This window comes from Manis pentadactyla, chromosome 2, assembly GCF_030020395.1.
Source record: "Manis pentadactyla isolate mManPen7 chromosome 2, mManPen7.hap1, whole genome shotgun sequence".
Taxonomy (NCBI): Eukaryota; Metazoa; Chordata; class Mammalia; order Pholidota; family Manidae; genus Manis; species Manis pentadactyla.
The window spans coordinates 63,410,859-63,433,057 of record NC_080020.1 but is presented as its reverse complement, the minus strand read 5'-3'; the positions used below and the strand labels follow the sequence as shown (position 1 = coordinate 63,433,057).

The 22,199-nt window shown below is 31.7% G+C and overlaps 1 protein-coding gene across 5 annotated transcripts in view; it reads right to left on the bottom strand.

Moving 5' to 3' along the window:
- Positions 1-1,613: 1,613 nt before the first annotated feature.
- CHD1 (chromodomain helicase DNA binding protein 1) overlaps positions 1,614-22,199 on the bottom strand; it is an 82,152-nt gene continuing 61,566 nt past the window's right edge. For 2 of the 5 annotated variants that reach the window (XM_036925771.2, XM_036925772.2), the window contains exons 24-37: positions 19,636-19,796; positions 18,277-18,318; positions 17,012-17,142; positions 16,206-16,344; positions 15,839-15,989; positions 14,786-14,905; positions 13,869-13,997; positions 13,141-13,404; positions 12,324-12,464; positions 7,802-7,980; positions 5,913-6,009; positions 4,829-4,880; positions 4,124-4,334; positions 1,614-2,565 (exon numbers count right to left, since the gene is read on the bottom strand). In XM_036925771.2, coding sequence (XP_036781666.2) covers positions 2,226-2,565; positions 4,124-4,334; positions 4,829-4,880; positions 5,913-6,009; positions 7,802-7,980; positions 12,324-12,464; positions 13,141-13,404; positions 13,869-13,997; positions 14,786-14,905; positions 15,839-15,989; positions 16,206-16,344; positions 17,012-17,142; positions 18,277-18,318; positions 19,636-19,796 — 2,157 coding nt within the window. In that variant the 3' untranslated portion in view covers positions 1,614-2,225. Of the gene's footprint in view, positions 2,566-4,123; positions 4,335-4,828; positions 4,881-5,912; positions 6,010-6,055; positions 7,060-7,801; positions 7,981-12,323; positions 12,465-13,140; positions 13,405-13,868; positions 13,998-14,785; positions 14,906-15,838; positions 15,990-16,205; positions 16,345-17,011; positions 17,143-18,276; positions 18,319-19,635; positions 19,797-22,199 lie in introns of those variants that run through there. The other 3 variants (XM_036925773.2, XM_036925774.2, XM_057493079.1) reach the window with 2 other exon arrangements.

Genomic DNA, 22,199 nt, shown 5'->3' with positions numbered 1-22,199 from the left:
TAATGAACATATTTTCCATCAATTAATAAACGTTACATACAGCTTTAGGTTTTTCATTCAGCTCAGCTGATTAGTTGACTGAAATATTCAACTAAATGTAGCAGCAAGAAAGTTAGAGCCCATTCCATTGTCTCAAAAATGTAATTTCTTCTATGAAATTTGCACAATAGGATATAATGCAAAAGTCCCAGCTACAAAGCGATGAATTAAAAATGCCAACCCTGACCCAGTTATGACGTTATATTAAGAATTTCATTAAGTATTTTAATTTTTTGTTAAATGCTATCCTGTGGAATAAAGTAATCATTTATACTACATATGAAAAAAAGTGAAAAAGTTTGAAAAGTGTGTACTGGCACTGAATTGTTTTACTACTTTTATAGGTAATGTTCAAAACTTGAGTTATTCCTCATATGTTATCTGATATGCCAGGAAAAAACAGATTACCATTTTTCAGAGTAACTAAAAGAGAAATCACTGCTTTAAAGAAAAAGGTGGGAGGTGGGAAAAGAAAGTTTTTGTTTTGTACATAGTGTAAATTTCAAACCTAACTAAATAAAAGGAAAATATTAATAAATCCACCTGTGGACCAATCTCTGTATATTGCTCCAACAGCTAATCAATTGGGACACATTTAAGAGTCATATAGGATTATATCAATATACTTATATATTTGTCAAGGATTCAAATTTGTTACGTGTCAGCACACATCCAAGAATGTATGCCACATGATTCAAAAATTCCCACTGAATATAACAAAATAAAAATCTGTGAATAAATATAAGGCATTCTAAAATAATATCTGCAAGAAACCAAAAAGATTACAACAAAGATTTATTTGATCTAAATTTTACTTCATAGATTCATATAGTCTTCAAAATAAATTTAGTTGTAGTGCTACACATTAACAATATTAACTGCTTACCAAAATATCCTTTTTCTGGAAGCTAAATGTTACTACTTAAAAAAAAGTTAATAAGTGCTTGAGGGAACAAGAATGCAGCAGAAAATTACAGGAGCCCACATATCCTTTTTCTTAAATTTAATTTGTCATATATAAGGTTTTTATATACAATCAGTGTGCATTTTAACAGTTTATATTAAAAGTCAATCAAGTTTATCTAAAATGTTACCTGGCTGCATAGCACATTTGACATTATTGCCCACATGAAAAGGGAAAACAAATGGATTTACAATAACTTTTGGCCATTTTGTATTCTGAAAGTGTTCATACACCTACCCTTTTAAACCAAATGCATCTGAAAAAAGTTTCCAGAGCATGCAGTTCAGATTTTATATTATCTCACCATTCTATTACTATAAACACAATATTGACTATAAAAGGAAAAAAAGGGAAGCAATAACATGTATCTAATAAAAGTCAATATAAAAAGAGGACTAATGGAATTAAGTGGCCCCTTTCCCCATTTTTTTACATTCTAAGCAAGGATTCCATCAAGACAAAACATTAAAAAGTGTTATTACACTGATATATATATTTTTAAATGATAAGAAGGCCTGAGTTGGTAGGGAAAGGAACAGTCAAAAAAAGCCTGAGAAGGCGAACTAAGTAAGGAAAGCTCGTTTAATCCATTTACAATAATTTACAGCCATTTTGTTTGTGTGTGTGTGTGTGTAAAAAGGCATAATAATAGATCACAAACAGGAAATTCCTGGCTATTTTACAGATATAAGTACAGAATTTAAATATTCAAGCTTGTGATGAAAAGCGGCAAGGTGGTCGCAGTGTACAATGTAAACAAGTAGCTTTGGAAAGTGAACAAAGTCCTTGAGTGTTTTTTCTTTACTAAGAAAAGAACTCTCTTTCATTCCTTCCTGAAACGAGATCACAGGTCAGAGTAAAGTTCATATACAAGCATAATTTAAATGGAGGTCAGTCTAAAATCACTGACTTAAAAACAGTTTATCCAGCCTACATGGAAGGGCAGTGTTGAGGTCCCTGTAATAGTAAACATTTTCCATTTCTTTAAAAAAAGAAAAAAAAAAGTACTACAATACTTGTAGTACAGTGCAGCATAATCCTTAAATATAAAAATATTTTCTCTTCTGTTGGGATAATAGACCTTGCATCCTGGAAAGAAGTAACAATACTGCTACTGATAGAAGATCTGTTTATATCTTTCAAGTCATGTAAGGCAATTACTGTGTTGGTTTATGATATATGGCTAAAAGAAAAGTCCAGAAAGACAAAGTATCAGTTTTTGTTATGTTTTCCGACTACTCCAGGTATGCTCAGGTGTACTTTTGTGTTCAATTGAGTGTTCAAATGGAGATCTGGAGCCAAAAGGAGACCTCTGATCTAGTGGTGATCTGGGGCCACTATTGGAAGCTCTGTAGTCCATTTGCCAATCTGAGTGATGCCTATAATCCCTGGAAGATTTATGGTGTATATATTCAGAACTTGACCGATGGTCTGAATGTAACCGATGGTCTGAATGAGAGCGATGATCAGAATGAGATCTATCTTTTAAACCTCCTTCCAACCTGTGATCTCTACTCCTGTGATCATCCACTTTTCTGCGTTTCTCTCTCTCACTGTAATATCTAATAAAAGAGAAATTAGGAAATTTTAATTAATAATGCAAATGAGGTTTCCAAACAAAAATCCTATTAAAAAATAAACACAAAAATACTTTAAAGCATACTTTTAATTGTACACAAGCTCAGTGCATTTCATTATAAAACTTCATGAGTGAACTTAAAAATCACTGGAAATATCTCTGTATGCCTCTGGAAAAACTATTTGATTCATAAAATCTTTTAAAGTGAACCATGTGGAACACCTTGGACAGCCTTTATTTTCATATGCCCATTTTAGATTTGTTGGTACTTTTTATCTAAACATGACTTGTAGTAACGCATCTTCATTATCTGGAAGTTGGAATTACGGTAACTGCAAATCATCTAGAATCTTTTCTTTTACGATCAGAGTCTCTTACAAGCCTCTAAGCAGGAAAAAATAAAGGTCTCTGAAATGCAGTCTATAAAATAATTTGTAAAAGAGAATTTTCATTGTTGGTAATGCCTTTTAAAAGCTTCCTTAAATTGGATTTAGTTAGAGAACAAGAACTGACTACGAATCATTAATGTGAAATTTACTCCATACAAAAATGTGGCAGTTTGCTAAAAAAATAATTATGGCAGTTTAATGAAGAGTATTCTATTAAATGTTTGCCTTTTCATATAAAACACACTGAACATATAATATTTTGGTTCATGAAAGGCCCTTGTTACAAACAACTATATTCTGTAAGTCTATGAGACTGTAAATATTTACTGTACACAAACATAGCTTTTCCTTTTCATTTTGTGCCCTTTTCTAATTATGAGTGTTTCTCCTATTGATGAGATTATGTGACTGCTTCTCAGAGAGAAGAAATTACTGCAGAGAGCACAGTATATGTTCATAAATACAAAGAACATCTACTAATTTATTTCTGGTCTTTACTTTTATTCCCTTCAGTTTATTTCTTACCTCCTAGTAATGATCAATAACTAATGAAACCATTACTTTATTAATAAAGGGAATAAAATGTATTGTTGTTATTAAATTCAAATTGTTTACTACTTAAAGGCTTCAAAAAACAATAATAATAGAGAAAACTCTTCCTGATTTTAGGACTATGTCAGATTGCTGTGGTTTAACCTCAATTATGAGGTGTTTTCACCGAAAGTTAATTTCCTCCATGATTTTTTTTAATGGAATGGAATACAGAATTCCCACCAAATTTTAGCCATATTCCATCAAACTTTATTTTATTATATTTTGAAGAGAATTTAAGCCAATATTCTCTCCAATAGTCTCCACCAATTACTATAAAATAGCAATAATCTCATGATTTGTAATTATAGAGCTTCCTATACTTTCCTCTTACTAAACTTTGATCTTAAATTTATAACCATTTTATAGAGAAATGCAGTTCTTAATGTTAACAAAAAATACTACATATTGTTTTTTCTTATTTATAAGCAAACACCTTTATTGTACCGTAAGACTTTTGATTACTTGAAGACAAAATTGCCTAAGGTCAAATGCAGCAGATAAAATCAGAAAGACAAAGATATGAATAAGCACAATTTCAAATCTGATTGTCGAGTTTACCTGCTGTCTTGCTTGTAGTGGTCCCAGTCACGATGGTCTTTACCGTTACTAAAAGAAGAATAGGGCCTTTTCCTAGAGTCACTCTTTTTGTAAGAATCTCCCTGATGTCGGTCTTTATGATGATCATGATACTGAGATAAATGTCTATCAGATGAATAACTGTCCCTGCTGCTATCATCGTGATTTGTATTTTCTTTTAATCTTTCCACATCTGTTAGATAAAAGAGCCCAGCTTTTGTTAATGACTAAAAAAAAGAAATACATGATAAACAAAAGTAACTTTGCTGCTAGATTGTAAGAAGTCACGTTTCAACTCTAGCTAACAAAATCAGCTGTCAAATACAGACAGTTCTAAAAGCATTTAGAAATTGTCTTTAAAAGCAATACTAAGGCTTATAAAAGGGTCACTCTACTCTGAAAAATCACAACTGAAAATATAAGGCCCAGTTCCTTCCTAGACAGACTTTGCTTTTTTGACTTCTGTACAGAGAGAGTGTCTTATTCCAAATATTTTTAAAAAACATTTTAACAATTATTCTAAGATTTCTAGAGACCAGTAAAAGATTGACTTACAGAATGGTTAATAAGTTAAAAAGGATCATTGTTTAAGATAACAGATTAAATATAATAATGTGGGTATGGATTACCTAAAACAAACTCCCAAAAAGAAAATTAATTACTTTTCAAAACAATTAGACTACTTACCTGGATTTCTAATCACTTGAACATTCAAGTTGCTGTTCTGGTCATTGTTTTGCTAAAAAAAAATGCACGTACATAAGAATCTTTTGAGTGGCTTCAACTATTACAAAACAAGAAAAAAAAAATTCCTAAAAAGAAAATCTTGAATCTGAAAGAAGTCCTCACGTAAGATATTAGAATTTATGAATGTAACATAGGCAGGTGTCTTTTTTTAAAGCATCAACTATTTGTCCCATGACTTTTAAAAAACTTTTGACTCTGAAATTTAGACTTAAAGAAAATTTGTAAAAATAGTACCAAGAGTCCCCATGTCTTTCACCCAACTTCTTGTAATGTTAATATTTTATATAACCATAGTATACTGATCAAAACTAAGAATCACTGGTACAATGTTATTAACTTAAAAGTACAAACTTCATTCTCATTTCATATTTTTCCACTAAGGTCCTTTTTCAGTTCCAGGATCCAATATGGAACTCCATAGTGTATGTTGTGTTCATGTATTCTTACTTTCCCCGAGTCTGGGACAGCTTAGCTTTTTGTTTATCTTCCATAACCTTAACACTTTTGAGAAGTAGTACACAGTTATTTTGTAGACTATATCTTAGTTGGGGTTTGTCTGGTATTTGCACATGATAGATGTTATGTATTTTTGCCAAGAATTCCACAGAAGTGATGTACCTTTCTCAATGCATCGTTATTAGGGGGTTCATGATGTATTTGTATGTATTCTTACTAGAGATGTTAACCCTGATCACTTGCTTAAGGTGCTGTCAGGTGCCAGGCAGGTTTCTCCACTATAAAATTATTATTTTTCTCTTTGTAATTAGTAAACACCTTGGAACAGTTATTTTTGAATTAGTAAACACCTTGGAACAGTTATTTTTGAATATGCCCCTATCTTGTTTCCCTGCCTACCAATTATAGCTTTCTTCAGAGAATCTTACCTGCAACAATTTTTATTGTGGTGCTCTAATAGTTATTTTCTATTTCCTTTACCCTTCTATATTTATCAACTGAATTCTTCTGTAAGGCAGAATGTCTCATTTTTAATAACATAAAGAAAAAATATGATGCATTAATTTACCTGAGATTCCTGCCGTTTTTTAATAGCATGCTTATATAATTTATGTAATTTTCTTGCATCAAACTCAGTAAACTTAGATACAAAAATCCACAGGTTTCTAGAAGAAGAAAAGGTGAATTAGTCTGGTGGAAAATACTTCATTTTTTCACAGAACCTTTTGCATCTAGACAGCAAAATACATACTTAGCCCTGTATGGAACAAACTCTAAAGAGATTATTTCTAGCATTTTTCCACAATTTCATGTGTGGTTAAGACTCTAAATAAAACTAAACATTACTAAGTTTTACTTCTCTTCCAAACACCTTCATTTTATAGTATTTGGAGTGAAATGAAGTGATTAATCCTAATTTGAAATCAAAGAGATGTGAAGTCAGGAAGGGATTCATATTATAATTCAGATAAGGTATAAAAAGAACTAGAACTAGCTACTTAGTAGTCTGAGTAAAGATACCACCAGATGATACAGATTAAGCTTGTGAAAGAAGGGTGCTAACTAATGCATTAAAAAGAAATGTTTGGAGCCATTGACAGACAAAATTTAATTTTGCATCTTGAAAAGAAAAAGAGAATTTGGCTCTATTCCCATTTAAGCCTAATATATATAATTGAACTTCACTGTGTTCCTCCTGTTCTATGGCTCTGTGCTTTGGGGATGATCATGAATTGAATGAACTTGAGAAGGATGGAATAATTCTGTTTCATGGTATTTAAAGAAAGCATTAAAGCTCCAGTATATATATTCCAACCATAAGTAAAAGATTAAGTGAGACACTGAGTACATTACTTAAGATTATTTTATTGCCTCATTTCTCATAATGTATCGTATTATCATTCAATAATTGAAAAAAGTAGTGCCTTATGCTTTACAGAAGGCTTTCAGTACAGATGTTCATACTGCGAAGCTTAGAGATATTGGTAACTAACTGTTCAGGCTCACAAAGCCAAAAATCAGCCAAGACAGGGATGAAGCATTCTTCTGATGCAAACCCCAGCGATCATTCTGTGGCATTCTAAACACATGCCTTCAGGATCTTGTTATTGTCCATGCATGGCTTCAGTTTCTTTAGACATGATAATTCAGTTTTACGTGTTTCAAGAGCCTAGTGACCATCATCAACTTCTTATCTTCTAAAAAATGGGTCCTGGCTGAATTTAAGAAGAGGACAAGAATAGTGTTTTCTTTTTAAACTTTAGTATAATGGTCATCATTCCTTCAGAAATATGTCATCACAGTTTTTGTTTTGATGTATAGCTGGCACTGCATATAACAAGGAAATCAATAGACTAATATACTGATAGGAATGACTGTATAGTCAATTTTTTTTTTCTAACTTATCTAGTGGTTTGGCATAACTCTGACCTAGATTTGGTAAAATCATTAAGTGATTTGTGTAATAGTATTATAGCAGCTCAGATTTATAATTTTAAGATCAACTGTGCTATTGCTGCTTCTAAAATAAAGGGGAAATTAGAAGTCTGCATCTTACAATGCTTGAGGATATTAATTTTTACAAGATTTTATGCTCATACCCAGAAGATGAGTTGCTAAATTTATTTGGCATACCAATTTCGACAGATACTACTGAGATAATTTGGTGACTTGCAGAGATTAAAAAAATAAAAGAATCTGAATTTTAATGAAATAGCTTTTACTAGTTCTTGTTTAATGCCACCTGTAGTTTATCATGATGCATAATTAACTGATCACTCACAGATAAAAAGTTTTAAAAGTTAAAGGAAAAAAATAAAAACAATTATCCACAGGTCAACTCTTTAGACAGTATTTGTTACCTAAACTTCAGAAGTAGAAAAATAAACTGAAATACAAGAGATGAAACATGGTTATAAAATTACAAATTGAATAATTCATGAAAAGTACATCACTTACTTTCTCCATTGCTTAATTTGCTCAGGGTTTGAATACTCTTTCAGACATTCTGTGATATGGTCTCCAATTTTTATTAAACACTGTCTAGTATGCTCCAGTTGTTCTCTTTCTGACAGGCCTTTCTCAGGCCTATCAAGTTGTTTCAGAGCTGCTTTGACAGGCCTCATTCTTTCTTTACACTTTAAAAAATAAGAACATAAATAGATGAATCAAAAACATGAATTCAGCAAACAATTTCCTTCAATGGTAATTATATAAGTAAATACAGCATTGTCTGATGCTAAAAAAAGCATCAAATCTCATTTAATAGCTCTTAGTATCAGGAGCTTTTCCCCTCACATTTTCTTCAGAAAGCAAGATTTTCCATTACTTACAATCAATCTTTGTGCAAGTAAAAGCTTTGGATTTTACTTAACCTTCTGTAGAAATGTTTCCTTTTTATACTACAGCAGTCCTCTTTATACTACCTTTTAAGCAGTCTTAAACACATGTTGAACGATAATAAAATCTTTCAAAGTATAATTTAATATCCTATATTCACTATAATACAGAATGTAATGTAAAAAAGTAAGGCTCTTTATGTAATAAAATTACTGGCAAAACTAGTAAAAGCAATATAGCTACAAGTATAAACTGTCCTTCTAAATCTTTGGGACAAAACAAAATAGTTAATGATGAATTTTGCTACTATGATACTTTGGGTAGTTAGGGAGTCAGTGCAGTTGACAGACACCAGCCTTTTCCTTAGCCTACATACGTATCACGAGCAGGCTAAGAAAAGAATGCTATATCAAAAATTATACAATTCAAAATCCAATTTGTGTAGTAAAAGCTTATTTTATACCAAAACAAGAAGAAAATATTACTAAGAAAGCAAATTGTGGATATATTTTATTTATGTATATAAGTGTGAAAATAAATTTAAAACTAACAATAATTATATCCACAAGTAGCAACTTGGTTTGATTCTAGAAATATAAGGATGTATCTAGTACAGACAGTATATTTAGTTGATACAACGCCATTTATTTTAAAATAGAAATCCTCATATCACTGCTGTGAAGAACCACTCTTATTATAAAATTAAGTGTCCATATATGTGTGGATTTGTGTCTGAGTACTTTATTCTGTTTACTGACCTAACTGTCCAAATCATTCAGGAAATTTTCCAACTTTTGCCAAGAATAGTTTAAATAATATTGGAATTATATACTAAAGAGTAGATAAATCAGAATTCAGTCAGGCCTGATGTCTTTTTTTTAAAAAGGGAAAAGCTTCACCTTCTTTTCTAATTTTCACTGATATTCAAACCTGTTTTATATATTCCCTGTTTCTTGTTCAATTTTGGTAGTTTATATTCTGCTAGAAAATTACTTATTCAGCATATGTAATCTGAGTGCATACTATGTTCTAAGCATTGCACTAGATCCAGGAAATAGAGCAGTAAATAAGAGAGAGACCCTGCCTTTATGGAACCTGTATTCTAGCAGGAGGAGAGAGCCAATAAGTAAACAAGACATAGTATGTTAAGTGGTGACAAATGTGACTAAGAAAAATAAAGCAAGAAAAAGCTGGGAGCTTTCTACTTTATATAGGATTTCAGAGAAGGATGATGTTTGAGTTGACATCTAAAGAAAATAAAGGATTATGACATTTAAAGCAAGATCAAGTACAAATGTCCTAAAACTTGTTTGACATATTCAAGGGAAAAATGCCATTGTGGCTGGAACCAAGTGAGTGAGGTAAGTAGCAGGAGATTATGGGAGTACACCAGACATTTTATCTTTTAGACTACTGTTACGAAGGTTTTAAGCAGAAAAGTAATATGGAGTGACTTTATTATCCCTGTAACAGACACTATCACTCTGGTTGCTGTGTACAGTACAAATTGAGGTATCAAAAGGGTATGAAAAAGGGAAGGGTGGAAGTAGTGAGAACAGCTATGAAGCTATTCAACTAATCCAGGAAAGAGGTGGTTGTGGCTTGAACGAGTGTGCTACCAATATGATTTGCTCATTGACTGAATGTAGTGGAGAAAAAAGAACCGATGACTAAAATCTAAACTAAGGCCAAGGCCTGAAGATGGGGACTGAAGCAATGATAACTAATATTTATAAAGCCCTTATTAGGTACCAGAGGCTGTGCACTGAAGCTAAATACACCACATTTGATTCTGACAATAGACCTTCACAATACTATTTATTCTATTTTCTAGAAGAAATTGAACCTTAGAATGAAATACATCTGTCAAACCCAGGTATGACCTCAAACTCTGTACTTTGTTAAATTATACTGATATTTAGGAAGACAAATCAATTAAGATATAAGGAAAATCAAGAGGTGTCAAATGTGGCAAAGATGTCAGAGAAAATGAAGACTGAGAAATGGCCACTTTATTTCTTAATAATTAGAGCTATTTCCAAGTAAAATGTATATAGCAGTAAGATCCTAACCATGGAAGCTCAGAAGTCTGGCTCTAGAGTCTATGTTTAGAACTATTTCATTTTTTCTTCTCCATAGTACAAGAGATTTTAAGATCACTTATGAAAGTTAATAGAGAAGAAATTCATGCATTGGACACAACAGAAAATTTCCCACTCAGCAGTTCTACGAATAAGTCAGAAGGTTAACTAGAAAATGTGGGCAAAGATAAGAAGCAAGAGCTGAGATTTCACCTAACTCAGTAATGGAAAAGGTACAGCAGGGGAAGCAGCTGAAGAATTTAATGTTTTCACCTCAGAAAAGCAAAAGCATACTATCACTTCCCCCAGGGAAAATGGGTAAAGAGGCTCGATTAAGATTTAGGTCACAAATAAAAAGGTTAGCTTTAGAAAGTTGCCATGGAATCTCAGCACGTGAACCTGGAGTAGAGATAAATATGAAAGTACAGATAAGTTATGTGTTTGAATAAATAAGATGGAAGAAGCAGCTTATATTTGGATGTCCCTAATATTCTCAGAGATCAGAGGAATGCCAATAGCCAAAAGTGAGGAAGACAAGAAAGTTGTGGTAGGAACTATTATATTTAAAGAACATGAAAATTATCTGAGGCTATATTAAGGTATATCATGGATCTATAGGGAATAAATGGGTTTATTAATCAACATGCATTAGTCAGGGTACAAAATAGGAGAAAGTGGGACAAAAAGGTGAGCTGGGGATCTAGAATGGCATACTAGGTCAAACAAACAATTTTAGGTGAAAATTTCCATCTTTCAAGTATAACATTTAATTAATACCAGTAATAAAACTCTCTTTACATTATATCCATGTCTAAGTAGTGACAAAAGTATGTTACTAGCTCCAAAAAGTGTTAAAAGATTCAGATTCTAGAAATACCTGAAGACAAAATGTTCTTTTATGAATAAGTATTTATGTATATTTGTGCATACTATAAATATATATACATATGACATATTTACACACCAGACTATATATACATTTCCCCTTCAGTTGCTACCTGTTAAGTATACATATATAGACACACACATACCATGTACAACTATTTAATATTATTCGGTCTTTTTGACTCTTAAAATTTTACTCCTTCCTGAGTTTGCTCTGTATCTGGACTTTCTTAATCATCTGTCAACCTGCTGCCATGTCTGAATTCCCTAACACCCACCACAACCACCACCAATTTTTTATGCAGAGCATTGCTCTGAAAACTGCATGTATCAACTCATTTAATCTTCATACTTGCCTAACAGCAGCACTCTGGCTCCAGAGAGCCAGCATACTTAACCACTAGACAAACATACATACTGCTTTCCCATAAAGCAAAAATTTTCTACAAAATTTCATCACAATTAATTGCACAGTTCAGACCACCTTGGGTTCCTGATTATATCCAGTAAATGAACCCTTTGGAAGAAGGCCAAGATAGATTCTCTCTTACTTTGATGAACATAAAAGTATGTTAGCCATGTTAAAACAGTGGATTTCAGATCAGTGATACTCAAAGTATGATCTACGAACCTTTGCTAATCTACAATGGGATAGGTACAGACATTTTAGAAACTTTGTATCAATTTGACAATATAATTTTATGTCTACTGATTCTAGTAATAAACATTGGGGCTTATATTTTGTACTTAATTTTTCTTATTTTCATTTTTCTAGTGAAACAGTTTCACTTTTTTCATTTTTTTTTTTTTTTCTAAAAATATGGGTCTGTAAAAGACTGGAAAAGAAGCTAATCCTTCACTGTAGATGAGAAGCACTGGTATATAGGTAATATGTTCAGAAACTGAAAAGTTTAACATTCTGAAGTTGGAGGAAAAAAATTCACTTTATGTATTCCCTAAATACCTCTCCTTAAAGTCTTTAACTTACTAAGAAATTTTTCCAAGTTGATTCTAAATTTAAGACACCTTTCCAATTTTAAATCTACTGTTTTTATCAATCTGAACTGCAGTACTACCAAACACATTTCTGAATTAAAGGCTCTAAAAGATGAAACTATAATTTAAATAAAATGTTACATAAATTATTACCAATAACAAGAAAGTCTGCTACTTACAATGCTGAATGTCTTCTGATCCAGCTCTTCAGATTCTTCAGATATGGGAACTGGTTCACCACTTGCAGTGATATGAACTGGAGCATCTGACACTGAAGATTTCTTGGATCTTTCCTTGCCATCAGACTTAGATTCACTCAGCTGAAGAAAAAAGATAAAATAAAATAAAAGTAAAAACCCAGCAGCAACAAAGGCAAAATGATTAACACTTCCAAAGACAATTATAATTTGGCCCTTGAACAGCATGGGGGTTAGAAGCACTGCCCACTGTGCAGCTGAAAGTCCATTTGTAACTTCTGACTTTCCAAAAATTGAACTATTACTAATAGCTGACTAATGACTGAAGACTTACCAATAAGTCAATTAACACATATTTTGCGTTTTATATGTATTATGTATTATATTCTTATATTCTTATAAGTAAGCTCGAGAAAAGAAAATGTTTTTCAAATTGTCACAACTTCCAAGAAAAATCTCCAACTATTCATTGAAAAATAATCCATGTAAAAGAGTGAACTCATGCAGTTCAAAACTGTATTATTCAAGGGTTAACTATACTGTCTCATTTTACTCTACAATTAATTATTTACATTAAATATTATCTATTTTATCTTTCCCCCAAATAAAGCTACTCTGTAATGTTACCCTATATAGGTAAGGCACTTCAAACAGAATTCAAACCTATTTCTTCCTCTACACATGTATTTTTGAAGAACTTAGTTACTGAGACTACTTTGGGCTGATTGGCAATTTATTTTCTTAAAATGTAAATATGCTGTTGTGTCACTTTCTAAATTTTAAATTATGATTCGCATACCTTTTCTTCCTTTATGTCTTTTTCTTTCTGCATAGCTTCTTTTACTTTGTTTTCTCTTTTTTCTTTAAAATCTTTTTCCTTTATAACTTTCTTAATCTCTTTTTCTTTTATCTCCCTTTTATGTTTTCTTTTATTCTCCTTTTCTTTTGTTTCCCTCTTTTCTTCTGTTTCCTTCTTTATAGAAACATCTGGCTCAGGTTTTTCTTCACTGTCTCTTTCTGTTTTAATTTTTTTATTTGGATGTTTCACAGAAGTGATCTCATCCTGGAAAGTGCAAGTATGGCCAATGTATTACTAACCAAATCTTGACAAAGACTAATTTCTTTCATTTGCATGACTATGGACTGCATGTATGTGGATTCTGAAAGAAATAACCAAGAATCCCATTGATAATGTTACATGCAATGTTCACCTTCCTAAAGACTAATAAGCTAACCTAGTCCTATTCAAAAATTCATAATGAAATTAAAGGAGACGGAACTTCATTCAAATGGCAAATGTTTGAAAAGGAAGGACCTTTGCTCTAGCCCTCTACTGATATACTGTATTCTAATGGATGGGTAGAATTCTGTTCTGTAAAGGAAACTGTAATGAACTATAAAAAAGAACTTCACTTTTACCTAAATGTGAAAATTAAGGCCATCATTCAAATTTCAAATGTTAAGTATACTAAAACAGATACGTTCCCTTTTTATTTAACAGGCTGCTTTTCTAAAACACATTCTTACCTTATCATCATCTTCATCAGACTGTTCTGAGGGCAGGGGAGAAGAATCACTCTTTATGTCCTCTTTCATTTTTACAGACTTCATTGCTTTATTCTTCTTAGTTCTTGCTTTTCTCTTCTTTAAACCTCCCTAGAAGTAATTATTTTTATTCTAACCAACTTCACAGATTCTATTAAAAAAATAAAACCTCAAATACTAAATCTAAAAAGCTAAAAGAACCAACCCTGAGTCTGTTAGTAATAAGCTACACCAATCTTAGACAACAAAAGTGATATGTAACTTAATGAGTCAGTTTCACTATTTTTGTGAATAAATGCTAACCAACTATAATTAATTATTCTTAAAAAAAAAAAAGAATTAAGAGAGAAGTACAAGTAGAAACAGGAGGATTTTTCACCTTGCTTGTTATCTTTAACTAAAGTCAATGCTACCAGAGATAGCACTAGAAAATTATTTTTAACAGTACATAAGTAGTTATTGACATCACGGTCATAGGTAAAACTTCTAAAGATTGCTTAAGTTTTAGTTTCCAATCACCTTTTTTTTTCTAGTGTCTTCCTACTTTTTTGGATCCTCCTCATAAGTAAGTTCAGTGATCTTTAATGCTGTCCCTTAAGCTCCACAATGTCTCCAAATAAAACAGTAATGGACACATAACCTCTCAAAAGGTACTCCACTCTAAGCAAGTTACCCTGTTTCCTCTCCAAATACTAATGAAAAAAAGGACCTAATTTCTGAAAGGTCTGACTCACCAGTTTTATCATGAATGCTGAGATAATTTAAGTTAAAACACTACCACAGTCAAATAAAACTACACTTTCAGCTCCTATTAACCACAGATCTCTAGGGTGATTAATAAACTAGATTTTGTCTTACTGAAGAGTTAGCTGCTCTTAAGCATCCGAATTTTAACTTACTGCACCAGAAAGTCTCTGAGCTTCTTTTCTTGCAAAATCTTTAAGTAATTTGATGAGGTAGTCTGCACGTGTCTGCAACTGTTTTGCTTGTGGTTTTTTATCAGGATCGTCTGGAAGAATCTGAAAAGCAATTTTTTCAGGTTATCTTCATGAGAAACTTACTGGCTAAAAATGCTTACCAACTTAAAACAAATACAGTCCACTAACAAGTTACAATTCTTAAAATTTTGGGGAATAAATAACTTAGAATGCAAAATACATTTTTATAGCTATGCCACAGCCAAAGAATTAGTTTCTTGGGAATGAATTCTGAATAAACACATGAGAAAACAATCCATTCACAATGAGAATACAAAGTGTGAGGTTAGATATTTCTTTCCAATATACAATAGTGTATTTAACATCTGGTATTGTTAAACATTACAGTATTAGGTTTCTTTCCTCTCTCACTAACAGCATATTTAACAGTAAGTCTACAAAAGTTCCTAGAATGCAAATTATCATGTATTTATAAGCTGATCCAAAGCACACACTATAGGGAAGTTCCTACAGTGGGAATTTAAGCCATTTTGTTTTGCTCCACAGTAGCAAAGGACAACGCACCAATACCTGAAGGTTCCCATTTGTCAATGAAGAAATAAAATATAAAAATATAAATCAAATGATGGGAATAAGGCAATGCTTCCAGTGTTTTCCATTCTAGGCAAAGAAGGGATTTTAGCTGGTGTGGTAGCATCAAATCATCCAAAACTCTAAAACATTATTTGATATTAAAAAAAGTATATTAGAGGGTAGAACCCTTTTTCGTCCTTGAATAATGTAATGATGGACTGAGAAATTTACCTTCAGCCTAATAATATGAAGAAAAATACAACTATGTTTTAATAACTAAAATATAATTTCAGAAGTAAAGCGGTATTTCAGAGATCATTTAAATTCAATCTCTTCATGAAAACCAGATTCCTGACTCCCAGTTTTTATTTCCTAACATAATTTAAGGGCAAAAATTAAACTCAACATTAACTGTCAAGAGATTTTAAAAAATGTAAGTACCTTGTGTGTTAGACTGAGATCAGGATCCATTTTAATCATTTCCCAGCTTCCATATCCATACTCATAGATACCGATTAACAAATTGGAATCATCTTCTTTGCCCCAGTCTATATCAAAATGAGCTGGCTTTGTGTGGCATGGGATAGTATACCTAGAATTAAGTAGATAGCACTTTCAAGTTTATAACTGCCTTATTAAAAATTAATTTTGAAAACCATTATTTGAGTCATTAGAATTTCAAAATACCCTATTTTAAAAAATATTTAATTCAAACTAACCAATGACATATAACCTTTTTTTACATAACTTCATATCCAAGTTACTGAATAAAACAAGTATTTTACAATGGAAGAAGTAAACAACTCACTGTTTTCTTTCTTCTGGATCTGAAGGAATGGATTTGTGCAATGGTATTAATTCTTCTTCATGGGAGATGACCAGCTTGGCATTCACCTGTACTCCTGATATTCGGAATGTTGGACCCTTCATTTTTCCAAGTCTACCACCTTAATTAAAAAAATAATAATAAAGTATAAAGTATATAAGTCTACAAAATACAAAGCAACACATGCTATTACTTACATAGTTAAGTATTACTTATTTATGTATTATTAAAGAGAGGGGTTGCTGTTAAACCTTAAATTTCACAAAATCTTTCAATATATACTAGTGATTATAATATTGCAGATGTAGATTCACAAAAAGCACTTCACATAATTGTTCTATCAACTTCACAAATATATTGGTCTATTAATACTGTCAGCCTCTAAAGACCAGTACTAGTATGATTTTTCAGTATAATAGATTACTAAATCTTATCTAAATATTTTTGTTAGGTAGATGAATTGCAAAATAAGCATTAATGAAGTAATAACTATGACCACAAAACAGTACCATATGTGGATATCTTTGATAACTTTCCCAGGCATCTATACTGAAAGTATATTACAAAAGGCAGTAATTTCTGAGGTTACCTCCCAAGCAGATAGACTCTATTGCCTTTAAGAGTACAATTCTGTTACCCATTTCCTATTGCCTAGGATTGGCCTTGCTTTGTTTTATAAAGCATCTTTTAAGAATGAACAGACAAACTTAAGATATAATACCTACCTAACTATTACATTTTCAAACTTCCATTTACCTCTCTTTAAATTGCTCTCATTTTAGTATTACCTGTTCGTTCCGTTCCTGAAGAATTATCTTTTAAAGCTTTAATGCAACCATTATGTACCAATTCTCCTAGTCGTCTGAGGTCTGTCTCTGACTTATCAACTAATTCAGCATCTCGAGCAATTGCATCTAATCTGAAAAATAATACAGTTTTCAGATAAATATGCAGAATAAAGTAGTGCCATGTGAGATAGACTAAATTTTACTCTCTTAAGCTCTACAAATCATTTGCATGCCCTACAAATTCTAGTTCATATAACTGTTATGAGATATATAAAAACCAGGAAGATTTGGTGGAGAAACAATTCATTTATATACTCAGGGATAATAATAAAGTTAACCAGTTCTTTAAAGAGCAAATGTATGCTCCAAATATGAAGAATATTTATTAATTCGGTGAAAGCTCTTCAGAACTGATCAAATCTTGAGTTCAAAAGGAAGTGGTTAAGCATTACGACCATTACAAACGAAAAAGGTTATAAGTAAAATTCTGTAATTTTTTGTTACTATGCACTGAATAGATAATATGAATAATGATTAATGTTCAAACAGTTTTTCATCATCTAAAATAATTATGCAAGTATTTCAGGCAAGTAATTTCAAAACAGAAAAATCTCTATTTTAAGATGGGGTTTTGGGGAGGAAAAACAGAATTAAACCTATTTTAATCTTTGCCACTCTACATCCAGAGTGAGTTTTCCTATAACAAAGGACAAAGAATATTCAAATCACCAACACTTATTAAGATTAACAGATAACTTTAAAAAACTGTCTTGACACTTTGATTTTGAATAGTCTATATAAAAAGAAGCTGTAATTAAGGAAATTTAAGGAAACTTTCTCTAGTAAGGGAAAATAGAACTGGTCTTTAAGTCAGAATACTAGGTTAGCAACTAGGTTTCTCTATGGATGAATTTGCTGTTTTGTTAAGTTGGTAATGAAAAAGATAAAACATTTGAAAAATGAACAGTATTTTATAAACGTATTTTATAGAAAACTTTGTAGATAAAATTTTAGAGAAAAGTATTAAGGATATTACAAAAATATTTTAAAAATCTGTTTGAAATTTGCTTTCTACAGATTAACTTTGTAAATGCCCTAACTTAAAAAATAAACCGAATGTATTGAAATAAACATTAATTATTCAAAAGGGCCACTATTCTGAGCCACATTTTAACAAAGTAGCTAAACTTTTATGAATATTAACATAAATAAAGCTGGTAGCATGTAACACATTCTATAATTCTGAGAATGGCAAACGTATTTACCTTTCCAGAGGGCCACCAAATTTCTTGTAACTCTTGATAAACCTAACAGAGAATAATTGTTTAGTTTTAAGTGTGGGCTTCACTGTCCATTAAAAGATAGATGTATTTATAAATATAGAGAAATAAGAAAATATTTGTTAGTGCAAAAATTAATTCAAGGCACTGTTACTAACAAAAATGAACAGACTATGCTAGAAACAAAAATGTTAAAACATTAAGATATACCAAATAAAACAAGACATACTTTAATACCCACAATGATGTTTAGAAGCCAATATAAATAAAACAAGAGAAGCTAAATTTTATTTTAGAAATTACTTTATTATTTTCATAAGACAAAAAAGGTTCAAGGCTACCACGAAGTGTCTCCAGAGTTATCAATCATATTACATCTCCTTACATCCCAAGTGTTGATAAAACTACTGAATATAGCTTTAATTCAGAAGATGAATGGTATTAAATCAGCAATGGAAAATAAAAATTTTACTTAAGAACAAAACTACCCAAATGGTTGATGGTTGATGGTTGAGGGAAAATACCCAGGAAAATTAGATGTTGAAATGCCTCTTCAACTAAAGATAGAAAGTGCAGCAAATCAGGTGGTCATAAAAGTACCCTTAATAAAATCTAACAATATGTTTACTTTTCTGGTAGAAAGAATGAAGAAGAACTTTACTGGTAAGGTCTGTGATTTAAAAGAAAAGAGTTACAATGGCTTGAAAGAAAAATTTAACAATGAATAACTTTTTCACAAATTTCATAAGCAAAAATATTGCATAAACAAAAGTAAGCTCCTATCTCATACTTCTTAAATAAATTTGTATATACAAACAAACATTTCTGAAAGAAAAAACAATTGATCCTGTAAGGCCAATCTTACCTCAGTTCCCACTTGGACATATCAGAAATATTTTTAACATAGTTCCTCTCAAAAAAGCAAATCACCTCAGTGTTCAAAAACCAGAAAAATATGGAACTAAATTATTCCCAATAAAAATAGTAATTCTGAGAGGCATAAATGCGGTGCGACTTTTTTTTTAATAAACCTAATGTATTGAAATATACATTCATTTTTCAAAAGGGCCACTATTCTGAGCCACGTAATAAAACCAGAAAAATTTTGCAGTCTAAACAGACTAACAATAATTAAATAATATGCAAACACTAGATACCAAACTTCTATTTTTTCATAGCTATAATGAATATCCCAAAGCAGAACTACCCAATCCCTACACAATTATCATATATTTGCCTCCTCTAAAACTTTGACTTTATTTTTGAAAATTATGAGATTTCTGTATTTTAATTTCATCCTCTAATAAAAGCAAGTTGAAGTAAAATGGTCTTATGTCATCTTACCGCCGAATTTCTGCATCACTAAATCCTTTAATATTCTCCCGAGGGATAGTCCGTGGCCTTCCACGTTTCTTTGGACTTTTCCTTTCTGAGATCGAATCACTATCAGATCCAGAGTATCTCCTACTTCTACTACGCCTCCCTTCACTTCCATTGAAACTAATCTGGAATAGGAAAATAAAAATTGAACCAAGCTTAGAGTAAAGAAGGCTTCTGTTGTAAGGGCAAAGAAAATACTTTAAATGTTCTTCTATATGTCAAAATTTCTCTATAAACAAAATTAAAAAGCAAATAGAGAAAAATGTTAATGACAGTTATTAATAGTCTCAATATATAAAGCATTCTTATAAATCAGTAGGAAAACACCCACTGTCCTTTTGTAAAAATATAAGAAAGGATATTGACAAGCAACTGATCAAGTAAAAGAATTATACAACCTCACTGGTAAATTTTTTTAAATGGAAATGAACATAACAATGAAGTGCAGTTCTTTTTTTATTCCATCAACTTAATCAATATTAGACTATGCAAAAATAGCCAATATTGGTAATGGTACAGAAAAAGGACAGTCTTACACCTCTGGTGGATATTTAAAGTGGAACAGAGGGCAATTTGGCAGTTATTATATCAAAAGCCTTAGAAAAAAAAAAAAAAAAGACCATTCTGCTGACTCAGCAACATCACTCCTAGGCATTTTGTCCTAAGATGAGAGAACATGAAGGAACACTGGCCAAAAGTCATTTAGATCATAAACGTGTTTAAAGAAAGGCAAAAAATCTACATGTTTATCGAAAAGAGACTGGACAAAATACTACAAAGGAAAGTTGAGATGCCACTAAAAACTGTGCTATAGAATAATTAACATACATTATATACTGTCAAAGGGAAGACAGCAAGTTCTAAATTAATATGCCTCCAATTAAATTTGGCAATTGATATATTTTTAAAGTATCAGAGTTATGTATACCATAATATAATTACTAATAGTATCTCTGGGTGGACAGATTGTTTACTACATACCCAGTCACTTTTAGGCCAAACAGGCATTATTTGACTTCACATACCTGGGATGTAGAAAGTTGGAGGGCTGCTCCTACCTTAATAACAAATCTAATCTACAAAATAAAAACTTTTCTTAAATGTATCAAAATCACAAGGCTATCTAGTCATATAAAATAGAAAGAAATATAGCACTTTGTAAGAAGAGGTGGGACTCCAACACTGGCTCACTTGTGAAGAACAAGAATAGTGGACATCAAGTATCATATAAGCAGATATAGGGAATTTAGCTAAAATTTGCTAAAGGCTGGGTGTGAGCTACCATAAAAGCATAGGATCCCTGGGAACCAAAGACACGGGGAGGACCTGCACCCACTCTCAGGTGCTTCTCCACAAACCTCCACCAGGTACTCATGAGAAAGACTGGAAGCAGGGAGAAGATCAGAGAACATTTTCCTTCATGGTACAGGCCTGGAGAAAGGCAATAGTCACCACTGAACGGACAAGCAGGAAGCCTTGTCAGATCCTTCTCATCCACTGTGCTGAGGGCACAGCAAAAGACCTAATATGGAGGTAGGAGAAGAAAAAGAAAACCAAAAACTCTACTTCTAGAGAAAGGTAGCAGGAGAGGGATTAGGCAAGTCCCTAGTTTGCTTCAGTCAAAATTGAAGGAGGCACCAAAAAACTCAGTATTCAAGACAAATAATCTTGTAGTGTAATATTCTAAGAAACAAAAGTTAATGCCAAAAAAGCTAGTACTGTTTTTTCCTTTTGCAACAGAATCCAATGTAGCTTAGCATGGCATTGTTACTCACTTAAAAATTTGACAGTTTGTTAATTTAGGCCATAAAATAAACATCAACAAATTTTTAAAAACTCAACTCACACAAAGGATGGTTTCTGACCATGACAGAATTAAACCAGGAATTAGTAAGGAAGGTAGTTGGAAAATATCCCAAATATTTGGAAATTGAACATATTTCTTACAAAAAAATACCTATGGGTAAAGAGGAAGTCACACGAGAAATATTTTGAAATGTATGAAAATGGAAACACAACTGATAAAAATTTAGGAGATTCAGAAAAGGTAGTGCCTAAAGGTAAAGTAGTAGTATTAATGCTGATATTAGTAGTAAAGGAGGACCTTGATTCTGTAGTCTAAGATTATACCTTAAGACACTAAAAAAAGAAGAGCAAATGAAAGGAAAAGCAAAAAGAAAGAAGAGTAGAGATCAATGAAACCAAAAAGTGGTTCTTCAGGGGATATTATGAATAACTTTAGGTCCATAATTCAACAACAGATAAAACAAATTCCTAGAAAGAAACAAAACTCCCACACTCAAGAAATAGGCATTTTGAATTGTTCTGTATTTATAAGATAAAGTGAAGTTACAGTTAAAAAGACCTTCTAACAAAGAGAACTACAGGCCCAGATGGTTTCCCTGACAAATACTGCCAAACATTTAACCAAGAAATAATTAACAATTCTACACAAACTCTTCCCAAATACAGAGGTGGGAACACTTTGCAACTCACTTCATGAGGCCAACATTATCAAATCACATGAA